At 41.7% G+C, this 17,031-nt stretch overlaps 1 protein-coding gene across 2 annotated transcripts in view; it reads right to left on the reverse strand.

Annotated features, from left to right (window-relative positions):
- The window catches only part of LOC126202962 (AH receptor-interacting protein), a 203,179-nt gene that overhangs the window by 174,202 nt on the left and 11,946 nt on the right, over positions 1-17,031 (reverse strand). The window contains exon 2 of one of the 2 annotated variants that reach the window (XM_049937095.1): positions 8,954-9,133. The exons of the other annotated variant lie outside the window; for it this stretch is intronic. Coding sequence (XP_049793052.1) covers positions 8,954-9,133 — 180 coding nt within the window. The remainder of the gene's footprint in view (positions 1-8,953; positions 9,134-17,031) is intronic. 2 annotated transcript variants of the gene reach the window in all.

A 17,031-nucleotide genomic window follows, 5' to 3' on the forward strand; every position in this document is an offset into this window, starting at 1 on the left:
TGCACACTGCACACTTGCAATAGAGACTGTTTAAGCTGCTCTTTCATTTGATGTATTACCTATAACTACAAGGTGAATGCATTAAATGCTACACAGCCTTAAAACCCTTATATTCATTTTGAAACACACTGTACTTGATTTTCTCATTTTTGACAATTTGCAAACTCAGGGTGTATATACGGACAAGGAAAAAAAATTCCTGTATTTGCCGGTTAAAAATACACTTTCTCCTGGGTGAAAATACACCTTTCCCGTGTTAAGTGACAGTATACTTTTCCTCGGCACTAATTTATCAATCCATTGAATCGTTATGGCCTTGTAAACTGGGGGGGGGGGGGGGGGAGGGGGGGGGGAGTTTTGGAAAGATCTGCGATGTGCAGCAACATGTACGCTGCATATTTTCGTATTACGAAAGTATAATTCGAATTCCACCAAACAACGCATGTTACTTTCCAAAGCACTGAAATCGAGATTGCATAATGCCATGTGCTAGAAGATGAAAACGTGCACTTGAAATGCAGTGAACAGTTAAAAGCAGTCAGTAGTGTGGAATTAAACACTTAGTTTCAAATAAATGGATTGCCTCAACGGAAAAGAGTAATAAAAGCCAAATTTCTTTAGCAAACCGGCAAAAATAACTTAATTGTTCTGCAAGGCGACTAACGCTTGACTGTTAGAAAGGTGGAAATAAAATAAAATCTGAAACTAATAACTTATTTTAGCCTTCTGTAATTACGTAAATGTATTTTAATTCACTTGATAGTTCCCGGCCACAGAAATTCATTTTGTTTTCATTTGACGTGAGAGCAATGAATGAAGAGGAAACAGCAAAATCACTGAACGTAAACAAGGGTCACATGGAGACTACCCTCCTCCCCACTACAACTGAAGAGTCCTCTGTCATGGATCTACGATATTTACGAACCGGGGCAATACTAGATAGTGGCGCCCCTCCTCTCTCCTTCCTCCAGCGTTTGAGGTAGGACTCTAAAAATTAAATCAACTTTCCAAAAAATGTTGATTTTGTAGCGCGTATCTTTCTGCAGAGTCTGATAGATAAAACATATGTCTTCGAGTAAATGTAAGACGTGTTATTTGGTCTTTAGTGTGCCAAAGTGCAGTGTCACGCCACTTCACACAGCATTCTTCTATCGCACGTCACTGTATTTCGCTCTGTCAATTTCAAACGTGTATATTTTGTAATGGATGTCATCAAACTATATTCGGGATAGTGCAAATTAAAACGTCCTGTGGTGCCTAACCTGCTCACAGTCTGCCAGTTTGACAGCCTGCCCCTCGCAATTAATACTGGATGGGATTATCTGTAACCAGGACAACAAGAACTCTTCAGAATTTGCACTCTTTATTGCCTATTAGCTAATAACTTGCTGTTTTGTGTGACATAAAATTAAATATAGGATACATAAAACCAGTAAAGACAAGAGACAAGCAAGATACAGTACACATTTCTCCAGTCCTTAAGTCCTAGCGTTCTTTTCTCTCTAATCAGGCGTGCTTTCCTTTCTGCGAAAGGATCTATTATCTCATCGAAGTTCATCAAACCTTTTGCTGCATGAAAAAATGAAATGTCGTCATCTAATATGGAAAAAGCTGTTAATACAAATAGTACCCAAGAATGGTGTTGTTTCTGGAGCTAATTACGTGTATTCTGTCACTGTCTGCTAGATAAAACGAAATAGGCCTGTCTAATATTGCAGCAATTGGAATACACCCAAAATAAATGAGACTGTTTTAGAGCAAATGGTCATTTTTATGACTGGACAGAATACAATTCACAAAGAAACACTATCAAATGCCTATTAGGCCTACTACAAGCGAAAAGCTTTATGTTAGGTAATAATTTCACATTTCATTCATACGCTCCAGCTTCTCATCTTCTCCTTCCTCGTTCTAACAAACAATCTTGTCACCAGTAATTCTGTAACTATTCCTGCTTGTGTCAAAACGTATTCTCCGGTTAACTTCACTAACCCTGCTACAATCACCGATTTAGTTATTCCGCATTTATTTTCCGGTTGGGTGTTCGTACAAAGCGTTTTCCGCACTACTCCCAGAATAGAACTTAATGCCTGCTGGCCGGGGACTGTACAACTGGCCCTTACTAGTGTAGCGATCTGGTCAAAACTTTCTATCAAAATTTCATTTTCTTGGATACACCGAGATGATAACAAGTATTCTTTCCTGCCTGTTTGTTATTCCTGTTAGTCTGAATCTATGACTTTCACTAGTAATTATAACAACACTGATCATTCGCAAACCCAATCAAGCACACAAACAAAAATTGGCATTCATCCATCTTGCTTTATTCTGCTCAGCTCGTATGGCCCCGTCCCCTTCTGTCTGCAGGGAAGTTTACTTCTAGATGCGACGGGGATTCTCCTGGCAGACACATCACGTACACTATTATGACATTAAAAAATCAGCTTCTGATCATTCAGAAATCAACTCAGAATGTGAATCTTCAGGTTTTGGCAGCGCAAAGACTGTTCCATTAAGTTTCGGTTGTGCAGCCGCAAGAAATCTCCTTCTTCTAATATTTCGGCTGTATACCGTCCAGCCATCTTCAGAGTGAGTCACAAGACTGCCACTCCAGTGCTCGCTTCGTACCTTTATACTTGTGTACCGCGCGACTGCGCATGCGGCCACAGATGCAAATGCGCCAGAGACATTGGTCGGCGGCAGAGACGTGTAAAACGCGCGAGTTATATCTATGACTCCACAGTCGATCTGTGTTGGCATATCAATGTATCATTGTGAGCTGCACTGTGACGACGTCTTTGTGAGTTTATTTCAGCAAGTGCCAGATTCCATAATTTATCAAGATTGAAACCACTATCTCTATTAATTAAATTCGTCGTCAAGCGAATTTCAATTGCCTCCTTCACTATCGAGTCCCAAAAGGATGATGTAGTTGCCAAAATTTCGACGTTGTCACACAACATACTGTGACCATTATCAATACAGTGCTCCGCCACTGCCGACTTGTTAGGTTGTAAAAGTCGTGTGTACCTCCGGTGTTCTGTACATCTTTCTTGGACAGTACGAGTTGTTTGTCCGATGTAAGAAAGGCCACATTCACATGGAATTTTGTAAACTCCAGATTTTCGGAGCAGCAAATCATCTTTGACGGAGCCCACGAGTGCAGCTGTCTTGGGTGGAGGACGAAAAATCACTTTTACTTTGTGTCTGCCGAGAATCTGTCCTATTTTTGATGAGAGGCTACTCACATATGTCAGGGAGGCCATCGACTTAAAGGTTTCTTCATCTTCTTCTGCTTTTTATGTGGCCTCTTCCGGTTTCATTTTCAGTGCCCTGTATTTGTTGTGGAGAGTGCCCATTGTCTTCAAACACTCTTTGTAAGTGGGAAAGTTCATCTTGCAGACTGCTTTCGTCAGAAATAATATGCGCTCTGTGGGTCAAAGTTCGGAGAACACTCATTGTCTGGGCAGGATTGTGGCAGCTATTTGCACGTTAATACAGATCGGTGTGCGTCGGCTTCCTATACACTTCATGTCCCAAAGTGCCATCCTCTCTGCGCCGAACCAAGACATCCAAGAATGGAAGGCATCCCTCCTTTTCAATTTCCATTGTGAACTTTATTTGATCATGGAGGGAGTTCAGATGTCTTAAGAAGTCTTGCAAGTTGTCTTCACCACGGGGCCAAACTACAAAGGTGTCATCAACATACCTCCAGAATACCGTGGGTTTCAAGTCAGCAGATTCAAGCGCCTTCTCCTCGAAGTCCTCCATAAATAAATTGGCCACCAGAGGGGATAAGGGACTACCCATGGCGACTCCGTCCATCTGTTCAAAAAATTCGTTGTTAAATAAGAAATATGTTTAAATAAAGTTGAAATTTCTTTGTCAAAACTTCATTCAATAAGTTGTAGAGATTCTGGAAGGGGAAACTTTGTAAATAAAGCCACCACATCAAAACTAACTAATATATCAGACGGGCTCATTTTCAATGATTTCAGTTTACTAATGAAGTCAGCAGAGTTTCTTATGTGGTGAGTACAATTTCCCACAAGAGGCCTCAACAATTATGCCAAATGTTTGGCAATATCATAGGTCGGAGAGCCTATGTTACTCACTATGGGGCGCAGAGGAACACCTTTCTTAGGGACCTGGACTCGATAGTGAAGGAGGCAATTGAAATTCGCTTGACGATGAATTTAATTAATAGAGATAGTGGTTTCAATCTTGATAAATCATGGAATCCGGCACTTGCTGTAATAAACTCACAAAGACGTCGTGTAGCTCACAATGATACATTGATATGCCAACACAGATCGACTGCGGAGTCATGGATACAACTCGCACATTATGCATGTCTCTACCACCGACCAACGTCTCTGGCACATTTGCATCTGTGGCCGCATGCGCAGTTGCGCGGTACACGAGTATAAAGGAACGAATCGAGCACTGGAGCAGCAGTCTTGTGACTCACTCTGAAGATGGCTAAACGGTATACAGCCGAAATATTAGAAGAAGAAGGAGATGTCTTGTGGCTGCACACCTGAAACTGAATGGAACAACTCAGAATGTGTTCAAAACTGTTTCGCTTCCGAGTGATTCTCCGTTTCCACCAGATGTTGTTCGGTGCCTCCTAGACTTTATGGACTACCAAAGGTCCACAAGAAAGATGTTCCTGTAGTGAGTAACATAGGCTCTCCGACCTATGATATTGCCAAACATCTGGCATCACTGTTGAGGCCTCTTGTGGGAAAATGTACTCACCACATAAGAAACTCTGCTGACTTCATTAGTAAACTGAAATCATTGAAAATGAACCCGCCTGATATATTAGTTAGTTTTGATGTGGTGGCTTTATTTACAAAGGTTCCCCTTCCAGAATCTCTACACCTTATTGAAAGAAGTTTTGACAAAGAGATTTCAGCTTTATTTAAACATGTTCTGACCTCCACATATTTCTTATTTAACAACGAATTTTTTGAACAGATGGACGGAGTTGCCTTGGGTAGTCCCTTATCCCCTCTGGTGGCCGATTTATTTATGGAGAACTTCGAGGAGAAGGCGCTTGAATCTGCTGACTTGAAACCCACAGTATTCTGGAGGTATGTTGATAACACCTTTGTAGTTTGGTCCCATGGTGAAGACAACTTGCAAGACTTCTTAAGACATCTGAACTCCCTCCATGATCAAATAAAGTTTACAATGGAAATTGAAAAGGAGGGATGCCTTCCATTCTTGGATGTCTTGGTTCGGCGCAGAGAGGATGGCACTTTGGGACATGAAGTGTATAGGAAGCCGACACACACCGATCTGTATTGACGTGCAAATAGCTGCCACAATCCTGCCCAGACAATGAGTGTTCTCCGAACTTTGACCCACAGAGCGCATATTATTTCTGACGAAAGCAGTCTGCAAGATGAACTTTCCCACTTACAAAGAGTGTTTGAAGACAATGGGTACTCTCCACAACAAATACAGGGCACTGAAAATGAAACCGAAAGAGGCCACATAGAAAGCAGAAGAAGATGAAGAAACCTTTAAATCGATGGCCTCCCTGCCATATGTGGGTAGCCTCTCACCAAAAATAGGACGGATTCTCGGCAGACACAAAGTAAAAGTGATTTTTCGGCCTTCACCCAAGACAGCTGCACTCGTGGGCTCCGTCAAAGATGATTTGCTGCTCCGAAAATCTGGAGTTTACAAAATTCCATGTGAATGTGGCCTTTCCTACATCGGACAAACAACTCGTACTGTCCAAGAAAGATGTACAGAACACCGGAGGTACACACGACTTTTACAACCTAACAAGTCAGCAGTGGCAGAGCGCTGTATTGATAATGGTCACAGTATGTTGTATGACAACGTCGAAATTTTGGCAACTACATCATCCTTTTGGGACTCGATAGTGAAGGAGACAATTGAAATTCACTTGACGACGAATTTAATTAATAGAGATAGTGGTTTCAATCTTGATAAATCAAGGAATCCGGCACTTGCTGCAATAAACTCACAAATACGTCGTCACAGTGCAGCTCACAATGATACATTGATATGCCAACACATATCGACTGCAGAGTCATACATACAACTCGTGCATTATGCACGTCTCTGCCGCCGACCAACGTCTCTGGCACATTTGCATCTGTGGCCGTATGCGCAGTCGCGCAGTACACAAGTATAAAGGGACGAAGCGAGCACTGGAGTGGTAGTCTTGCGACTCACTCTGAAGATGGCTGGACGGTATACAGCCGAAATATTAGAAGAAGGAGATTTCTTGCGGCTGCACACCCAAAACTTAATGGAACAACTCAGAATGTGTTCAAAAATGTCCAAAAACCAACAGGGATGTGTTTCAAAATCATATGAATAATCGTTAGACCAACGTGCACTGGATGCTAGTCACTTTGTGAAACAAGGTTTTTTCCTCAATAACATGAATTTGCCCCCCCCCCCCCCCGAAATTGCCCCCTCTTCTGCCCCCCTAGATCTGGGCCTGTTGAGCATAGGTGAATCTGGCAATTTGGCAGCTTGGGCGCTCCAGTACAATTTTTCCATGTAGCATGTAGCTGCTTGATGCTACTGCGTGTACAGCTAACAACCACACTTCTGTAGCCAGAAGCGGGAGAAGGTACTACTCATAAGCGACACAACAGTGCATGCGCATGAGCCGGGAGAAGGTACTACTCATAAGCGACACAACAGTGCATGCGCATGAGCCGGCTCGCAACTGCTCAAAGGAATCTAATGTAAACCGTTGTGACGTCGCGCTCATCGGAGGCAATTTGTTGTTCTGAAGCAATGCATAGTCTTCCTAAAGCCTTTGACACATTTTGCTGTTGGCAGACACTTGTATGAGCACTGTGTTTTGTTGTTGTATATGGCACATTTCCTTTGTAACTTAAGTTTTCTTTTCTTTTTTTCTCTCGTTCATGTCTTATTGCTGCAGTATTATTCTGCAATAGTGGCATACAGTAATATCCTTTGTTAGAATATTGGTTCTCACTAGCCCAATTACAAAAATCTAACTGAAAACTAAAACAATGAAAAATTCCCAGACTTGTAAAAATTCCTGGGTTTTTCCCGGTTTTCTACCGGATGAAAAAATTCCCGGGTTTTTCTCAGATCTCCTGGTTGTCCCGGGTCGTGTACACCATGAAACTGTTCTTCATTCATACAACTGCCTACTGCCATCTGTTGGACAAAAGTCATGCAATTTCACATGGAGCCTGTAGAAAGCTTTACTAGCAAATAGGAGAGGGAGGGAGGGATGGGATTCACACACACCTAATGCTGTAATCTATGGGTAAAGCGAAGTTTTGCTGACTATCCTCATACAAAAATATAAAACCTTGATGTTGAACTTAAAAAATAAATAGTCAACTACTAAATACATTTGAAGAATTGGAAAATATTGAGATCTAATTAATATGACACAGACACCATGGTTTACAAACTGGGTATACACTGAAGTGCCAAAGAAACTGGTATAGGTATGCGTATTCAAATACAGAGGCAGAATACAGTGCTGCGGCCAGAGATGCCTATTTAAGACAAGTGTCTGGCACAAGTGTTAGATTGGTTACTGCTGCTACAATGGCAGGTTATCAGGATTTAAGTGAGTTTGAGCGTTGTTTTAAAGTCGGCGCACGACTGATCGGACAAGCGTGTCTGAGGTAGCAATGAAGAGGGGATTTTTCCCATACGACCATTTCACGAGTGTACCATAAATATCAGGAATCTGGTAAAACATCAAATCTCTGACATCGGAAAAAGATCCTGCATGAACGGGGCCAATGACGACTGGAGAGAATCTTTCAACATGACAGAAGTGTAACACTTACGCAAATTGCTACAGATTTCAATGCTGGGCCATCAACAAGTGTCAGTATGTGAATCATTCAATGAAACATCATCAATATGGGCTTTCGGAGATGAAGGTACACTCGTGTACCTTTGATGACTGCATGACACAAAGCTTTACATCTCGCCTGGGTCCACTGACATTGACATTCGACTGTTGAAGATTGGAAACATGTTGCCTGGTCAGGTAAGGCCCGTTTCAAATTATATCAAGCGGATGGATGTGTACGTGTATGGAGACAACCTCATGAATCGATGGACCCTGCATATCAGCAGGAGACTGTTCAAGCTGGTGGAGACTGTTAATGGTGTGGCGGTGTGTGCAGTTGGTATGGTATGAAACCCCTGTCACATCTAGATATGACTCTGGCAGATGAAACGTACGTAAGCATTCTGTCTGGTCATCTGTGTCCATTCATGTCCATTGTGGATTCCGACGGACTTGGGCATTTCCAACACCCCACCTGTCCAGAATTGCTACCGAGTGGCTCCAGGAACACTCTTCTGAGTTTAAACACTTGTGCTGGCCACCAAATTCCCCAGACATAAACCTTATTGGGCATATCTGGGATGCCTTGCAATGTGCTGTTCAGAAGGGGTCTCCACCCCCTCATACTCCTATGGATTTATGGACAGCCCTGCAGGATTCATGGTGTCAATTCCCCTCAGAACTACTTCAGACATTAGTCGAGTTCATTCCATGTCTTGTTGCAACACTTCTGCATGCTCGCACGCCCCTACACAACATTAGGCAGGTGTACCAGTTTCCTTCTCTCTTCAGTGCATAAGGAATATGAAGGTAAGTTTAGTTTTCACCAACCTTTTTGTCCCCAGACACAAAAGAGACAAAACACATAAGTGAATCCACTTATCCATAGCAACAAACTACAAAACTATCTTACTGCAAGGAATTTCAAAATGACTGGTGAACCAAATACAGAGCATACCATTTTGTCACACACTGCTTCTGAAAAGGAACTGTTAACTGCAGATAAAAACCTATCATGCATTTTACAGGTCATACATTATTTCCATAATCAAATTATTTAACACTATATTAAGAATTTCCACTCTTAATTAACATGTCAATACTTACACTTTTGTCAACTTTGAACTTTGCAACTTCATGTATCGCCATCATTTTTACTGCAGTTTCCCAAACTTCTAGCTTAAACCCTTTGCCGAGAACCAGTTCCATTGGCTTGCCCATACTTCTACTATCATCCAAAACCTGAGATTCATCTCCCGCTCTTCTGCTTTGAAAATGAAACACCACCTAATGGGAAAATGTTTAAATACAATTTATATACTTTTCATGTAAAAGATGCTTCAGATGGGCATTCAAAAAATGCTTAAATTTGAAAGAAGGTTTGATTTTATGAAAAGCAGTAGGATCAGTGGAAAAATCAGGCAAGAGCATCAGAATGTACAACAATCAAAATTACAATTAAACCAAAACATAAAAGTAATATGCAAACAGCATGAAATGAGCAACATCTACATCTACAAACCACATTTAGGTATCTGGCAGAGTGTCCATCAAACCACCTTCACACTAATTTTCTAATTATTACACTCTCAAACAGAGTTCAGAAAAAAAATGACATCAATAACTATCCAAGTGAGCTCTGATTTCTCTTATGAAGATAATTTCTCTGTACATGGGTTGGCATCAACAAAATATTTTTGCATTCGGAGGAGAAAGCTGGTTACTGAAATTTTGTAAGATCATACAACAACGAAAAATGTCCGCTCCCGATAGCTGAGTGGTCAGTGCAACAGAATGTCAATCCTAAGGGCCCGGGTTCGATTCCCGGCTGGGCCGGAGATTTTCTCCACTCAGGGACTGGGTGTTGTGTTCCCCTAATCATCATCATTTCATCCCCATCGATGCGCAAGTCGCCGAAGTGTTGTCAAATCAAAAGACTTGCACCCAGCAAACGGCCTACCCGACGGGAGGCCCTAGTCACATGACTTATTATTTAACAACGAAAAATGCCTTTGATCTAATGATGACTACCCTAAATCCGGTACCATATCTGTGCCACTGTCTCCTCTTTTTAAATATCTCAAAAATACAAAATGTGCTGCCCTTCTTTGAACTTTCTCAATGTACTCTGTTAATCCCATCTCGTAAGGATCCCACACCACACAGCAATACTCCGAAAGAGGACGGACAAGCATAGTGTAGGCAGTTTCTTTAGTAGATCTGTTGCATTTTCTAAGTGTTCTGTCAATAAAATGCAGTTTTTGGTTCACCTTCCCCAAAACAGTCTCTACTTGGTCTTTCCAATTTAAGTTGCTGGTAATTATAATTCCTAGGTATGTAGTTGAATTTATGGCTTTTAGATTTATTGATTTATTATGTTACTGAAGTTTAACAAATTACAGTAAGCATGCATGTGGATGGCCTCACACTTTTTATTGATTAGGGTCCATTGCCAATTTTTGCAGCATACAAGATATCTTTGCAATTGGTTTTGATCTTCTGATGCCTTTTCTAGACAGCAACATAAGATGACTGCTCAGATTGTCTCGTAAGTCATTCATAAAGATAAGGAATAGCAGGGGCTATAAAACTACCTTTGGAAACAAGAAATCATTTCTGTTTTACTTGATGACTTTCCATCAGTTACTAAACACTGTGACCCCTCAGACAGGAAATCACAAGTCCAATCGCATAACAGACGATATTCCATAAGCAGACAATTTGATTGCATCCCACTTCTGAGGTGCGGTTTCAAAAACATGGCCTGCAGCGAGGTACTAACTTTCCAGAACTTACTAGGCATGATGGTAGACCTCTATTTGGCAACCTGACATATCATTTGGCCTTACTTCACTGCAGACATCACTGTTGCCTCAAATGTAAGACATATTTAACTCCTTTTTCATTACACCATTATTATGTTGTTATTTTATGACCCCTTTATATCTTTAAAAGCTGCTTGTCGATGCTCTACTGACAAAGTGCTCACAACGCTAAATAAACAACTGTTCGTAACAAGCAGTATACAGCAAGTGCTGCAGTTCTGTAGACATTATGCCAAAAATTAAACTCATGTACATCCCTTCTTATCTTCTAGGGTTGATTTATTAATCTATGACTCCGACAAAGAAAGAGTAAAAGAATTCAAGTACAGCTGTAGGTGGTGGCTCTCAGCCTGATTCCATCTCTCTTCACTTCTGGAAAAGCTTTAATATAGTTTCACGTTGTTTTTCAAAAGCTGTATTGAATCACCGTCAGCTGCTACTGGATTCCACTATTACCAATCACTGTCAGGTGGAAATTTTTCCATTACAGTCGCACTGTGTACACATATATGATATTCCATCTCAGTCTACTAAACTTCATGTTTTTGAACTGGACGACGGAAATCAAAACAAAGAATTAAACAATTGCTTGGAAGATTTCACGTGCCAATGATATTATAACACATCACATTGAAGCTCTGCAGACACCTAAACCATCAGAACATCGTTGCTATAACTGAGGCTGTTTGGCAATTCACCAACTGTTAATTGCCTCTGACTTAACTTTTTAAATTTGTTTTGCTCGCAATACTGTAACTGTTTACTGTTTTGTGCCATTCCTTAAGGGCTTCAATCAGTGCTCTCCTCTGCTGCACATGTGTGATATATGAGAGAGAGAGAGAGAGAGAGAGAGAGAGAGAGAATCACACCATGCAACAGTCAGCACACACAGATAAGTGGCAGGATTGCTATAATGTACTTGCATGGACATTGCCGATTGTTTAAGCTTATGGTGTTACCTGGTGCATGATACTGGTGGCAGTGCAATATTGCGCAGCTGGAAAAAATTACATAGTACAAATGGGACTGCTCACACTACTATACAGTAGGGCCATCTGTTAGCCAACGGCGAACATTCCTAAGGACTGCTAACAATAAATACTGGACAGCATGACCATCTCTTAGCTATAGCAACCACAACTCATGGGGATGCCACGATGGGTGTAGCTATGATTTTCCTCAAAATGCAATACAAGCAGACAACCCTGCATTCAAACGCCACATGTATTGTGAGGCAGACAAGCATGTTCACTGTCTCTACATCAGCAGGAAACCATTGAAGAACTCACCAGACTTAATGACTGAACACAGGATTTGCTGGATGACAGTGAATAGGAGGCTGACACAAAACATTGTGAGGACTAAACAGACAAATGCAAACTCACTATCCAAAAGTGAAAAGGGCTTTTATGAAGAGCATCTTCAGACCACAGAAATACATCCAATCCAGATTCACCAACCTCTGCAGTCACAAATGCGCCTACGTAATCATCATATTGCCTACCATCAAACTGAATCATTTCTCAGGTGACATACAAGCATGGGCTTGGCTCTGGGAGCAATTCATAGCTTCCATAGACGAAAATGCAATGGTGTCAGTTATGAATAAGCATATATACCTCCATGGATATCTAAATGGTGAACCCAAGGATTTGGTTGCTGGGACTGCTGTTACAGCTGCCACATATGAGCAGATGAAATAAATTTTGAAGTCTAAATACATGGATAAGAAATGATATGTGAGGAATACATTATAAGGGAGTTAGCTGGAGGTTCTGACAGAAGGCTGCAATATGCATTCCAACTGGTAAATCCACCCATAGGTAGGTTTCTGGCGATCAATGTCCCACTATAAGGGAAAAAAAAAGTGTGATAAGTCTGATGATGAGTAAATTGTCAAATGGTCTCTGCATATGTGAACAACAGTTGACACTGTTGGAGCAGAAGAAGGAATATTCCAGCTCCAGCAAGGAGACTGTACACAGGACTAGTCAGAAAAGTGCCAGTGGCCAATTGTACACCACCAAGGTATGTAAAGTACACAAGCGGCAAGACGCAGTCAATACCTTCGCTGCGCAGTGCCGATGGTACTGTTACCGACGACTGTGCCGCTAAAGCGGAGTTATTGAACGCAGTTTTCCGAAATTCCTTCACCAGGGAAGATGAATGGAATATTCCAGAATTTGAAACACAAACAGCTGCTAGCATGAGCTTCTTAGAAGTAGATACCTTAGGGGTTGCGAAGCAACTCAAATCGCTTGATACGGGCAAGTCTTCAGGTCCAGATTATATACCGATTAGGTTCCTTTCAGATTACGCTGATACAATAGCTCCCTACTTAGCACTCATATACAACCGCTCGCTCACCGATAGATCTGTACCTACAGATTGGAAAATTGCGCAGGTCGCACCAGTGTTTCAGAAGGGTAGTAGGAGTAATCCATCTAACTACAGACCTATATCATTGACGTCGGTTTGCAGTAGGGTTTTGGAGCATATACTGTATTAAAACATTATGAATCACCTCGAAGGGAACGATCTATTGATACGTAATCAGCACGGTTTCAGAAAACATCGTTCTTGTGCAACACAGCTAGCTCTTTATTCGCACGAAGTAATGGCCTCTATCGACAGGGGATCTCAAGTTGATTCTGTATTTCTAGATTTCCGGAAAGCTTTTGACACCGTTCCTCACAAGCGACTTCTAATCAAGCTGCAGGCCTATGGGGTATCATCTCAGTTGTGCGACTGGATTCGTGATTTCCTGTCAGGGAGGTCGCAGTTCGTAGTATGTTGTTGTTGTTGTGGTCTTCAGTCCTGAGACTGGTTTAATGCAGCTCTCCATGCTACTCTATCCTGTGCAAGCTTCTTCATCTCCCAGTACCTACTGCAACCTACATCCTTCTGAATCTGCTTAGTGTATGCATCTCTTGGTCTCCCCCTACGATTTTTACCCTCCACGCTGCCCTCCAATACTAAATTGGTGATCCCTTGATGCCTCAGAACATGTCCTACCAACCGATCCCTTCTTCTGGTCAAGTTGTGCCACAAACTCCTCTTCTCCCCAATCCTATTCAGTACCTCCTCATTAGTTATGTGATCTACCCATCTAATCTTCAGCATTCTTCTGTAGCACCACATTTCGAAAGCTTCTATTCTCTTCTTGTCCAAACTATTTATCGTCCATGTTTCACTTCCATACATGGCTACACTCCATACAAATACTTTCAGAAAAGACTTCCTGACACTTAAATCTATACTCGATGTTAACAAATTTCTCTTCTTCAGAAACACTTTCCTTGCCATTGCCAGTCTACATTTTATATCCTCTCTACTTCGACCATCATCAGTTATTTTGCTCCCCAAATAGCAAAACTCCTTTACTACTGTAAGTGTCTCATTTCCTAATCTAATACCGTCAACGTCACCCGACTTAATTCGACTACATTCCATTATCCTCGTTTTGCTTTTCTTGATGTACATCTTATATCCCCTTTCAAGACACCATCCATTCCATTCAACTGCTCTTCCAAGTCCTTTGCTGTCTCTGACAGAATTACAATGTCATCGGCGAACCTCAAAGTTTTTATTTCTTCTCCATGGATTTTAATACCTACTCCGAACTTTTCTTTTGTTTCCTTTACTGCTTGCTCAATATACAGATTGAATAACATCGGGGAGAGGCTACAACCCTGTCTTACTCCCTTCCCAACCACTGCTTCCCTTTCATGTCCCTCGACTCTTATAACTGCCATCTGGTTTCTGTACAAATTGTAAATAGCCTTTCGCTCCCTGTATTTTACCCCTGCCACCTTTAGAATTTGAAAGAGAGTATTCCAGTCAACATTGTCAAAAGCTTTCTCTAAGTCTACAAATGCTAGAAACGTAGGTTTGCCTTTCCTTAATCTTTCTTCTAAGATAAGTCGTAAGGTCAGTATTGCCTCACGTGTTCCAGTATTTCTACGGAATCCAAACTGATCTTCCCCGAGGCCGGCTTCTACTAGTTTTTCCATTCGTCTGTAAAGAATTCGTGTTAGTATTTTGCAGCTGTGGCTTATTAAACTGATTGTTCGGTAATTTTCACATCTGTCAACACCTGCTTTCTTTGGGATTGGAATTATTATATTCTTCTTGAAGTCTGAGGGTATTTCGCCTGTTTCATACATCTTGCTCACCAGATGGTAGAGTTTTGTCATGACTGGCTCACCCAAGGCCGTCAGTAGTTCCAATGGAATGTTGTCTACTCCGGGGGCCTTGTTTCGACTCAGGTCTTTCAGTGCTCTGTCAAACTCTTCACGCAGTATCGTATCTCCCATTTCATCTTCATCTACATCCTCTTCCATTTCCATAATATTGTTCTCAAGTACATCGCCCTTGTATAGACCCTCTATATACTCCTTCCACCTTTCTGCTTTCCCTTCTTTGCTTAGAACTGGGTTTCCATCTGAGTAGTAATAGACGGCAAATCATCGAGTAAAACTGAAGTGATATCAGGTGTGCCCCAGGGAAGCGTCCTGGGACCTCTGCTGTTCCTGATCTATGTAAATGACCTGGGTGACAATCTGAGCAGTTCTCTTAGGTTGTTTGCAGATGATGCTGTAATATAGTGTCTAGTAAGGTCATCCGAAGACCAGTATCAGTTGCAAAGCGATTTAGAAAAGATTGCTGTATGGTGTGGCAGGTGGCAGTTGACGCTAAATAACGAAAAGTGTGAGGTGATCCACATGAGTTCCAAAATAAATCCGTTGGAATTCAATTACTCAATAAATAAGTTGGAAAGACCACATAGATAATATTGTGGGGAAGGCGAGCCAAAGATTGCGTTTCATTGGCAGGACACTTAGAAGATGCAACAAGTCCACTAAAGAGACAGCTTACACTACACTCGTTCGTCCTCTGTTAGAATATTGCTGCGCGGAGTGGGATCCTTACCAGGTGGGATTGACGGAGGACATCGAAAGGGTGCAAAAAAGGGCAGCTCGTTTTGTATTATCACGTAGTAGGGGAGAGAGTGTGGCAGATATGATACGTGAATTGGGATGGAAGACATTACAGCAAAGACCTTTTTCGTCGCGGCGAGATCTATTTACGAAATTTCAGTCACCAACTTTCTCTTCTGAATGCGAAAATATTTTGTTGAGCCCAACCTACATAGGTAGGAATGATCATCAAAATAAAATAAGAGAAATCAGAGCTCGAACACAAAGGTTTAGGTGTTCGTTTTTCCCACGCGCTGTTCGGGAGTGGAATGGTAGAGAGATAGTATGATTGTGGTTCGACAAAGCCTCTGCCAAGTACTTAAATGTGAATTGCAGAGTAGTCATGTAGATGTAGATGTATGTCACAATTTCAAAGCTAAATGTGCCACCAAGCCATACTTTGCAACCATAGTCAAGTTGGGACAAGACCAGGGCCCAGTAAATACGGAGATGAGTAGCACGAGCCACACGCTAAATGGTGTGGGCAAGGAAACAGAGCGTTAAACTTTCACATATAGCTAGTCTTTAGTTGACGTATATTGGGCAGCCAAGTCACCTTTTTATCATAGAGGCATATGTAATTATGTATGTAATTATGGTTATCAAAGTAGAGTTCTGAGTCTTCATGGACCGTGGTATGACAGCAAAAATGCGTGATTAGCATTTCTGTAGAGAAGAGTTAGAAACTATAGGAAAAAGTCCAAACAGAGGCACTTCAGATAGCACCTTGGAGCTCTTGTTCAGCTGAAGCAACCAAGTGGTAGCTGTAGCAAATACAAAAGTCATCAACACACAGTGCAGGGGTGATGGGCAGTCCAACTGAGAAGACTGTGACACTCAGAGGTGAGTGAAATAGCAAACTGATGGGGAGCTTCGAAAGTGCCAGGCATGGGAGGAGGGGGAGGGGGGGGTGGAGGAGTAAAATGTGATGACCCGAAATGGTGTCATGCCTTACGTATGTGAAAAAAAGACTGGGATGAGATATGGTGTTTAGAAAAAGCTTGTTAGACACAATTTCCAAAGTAAACTAACAGTTTGCAAATTGTCCCTCCCACAAACCACACTGAGAGCAGGACAGAGCACCCTGAGAGTCGAGAACCAAGCATAATTGTGAGATCCCATCCTTTTAAGTAGTTTGGAGGGCATTTTGGTGAGTTAATCAATCAGTAGCTGTTGGTGGACAGAGGGTTTCTGTCAGACTCAAGAACTGGGACGATGATACAATCTCACCATTTCGCCATTGCAAAGGCAAGACACATTTGAGCCAAATACTGTTGAAGACCCTTAGTAGATGAATCCTTTGAGTAATATTCAGATGTCGGATCATCTGTTTATGACCCCAGTGAGGGCCTAAGGCCATGTGATGAGGTGACAAGAGCGT

Source organism: Schistocerca nitens, chromosome 1 (genome assembly GCF_023898315.1).
Source record: "Schistocerca nitens isolate TAMUIC-IGC-003100 chromosome 1, iqSchNite1.1, whole genome shotgun sequence".
Lineage (NCBI taxonomy): Eukaryota > Metazoa > Arthropoda > Insecta > Orthoptera > Acrididae > Schistocerca > Schistocerca nitens.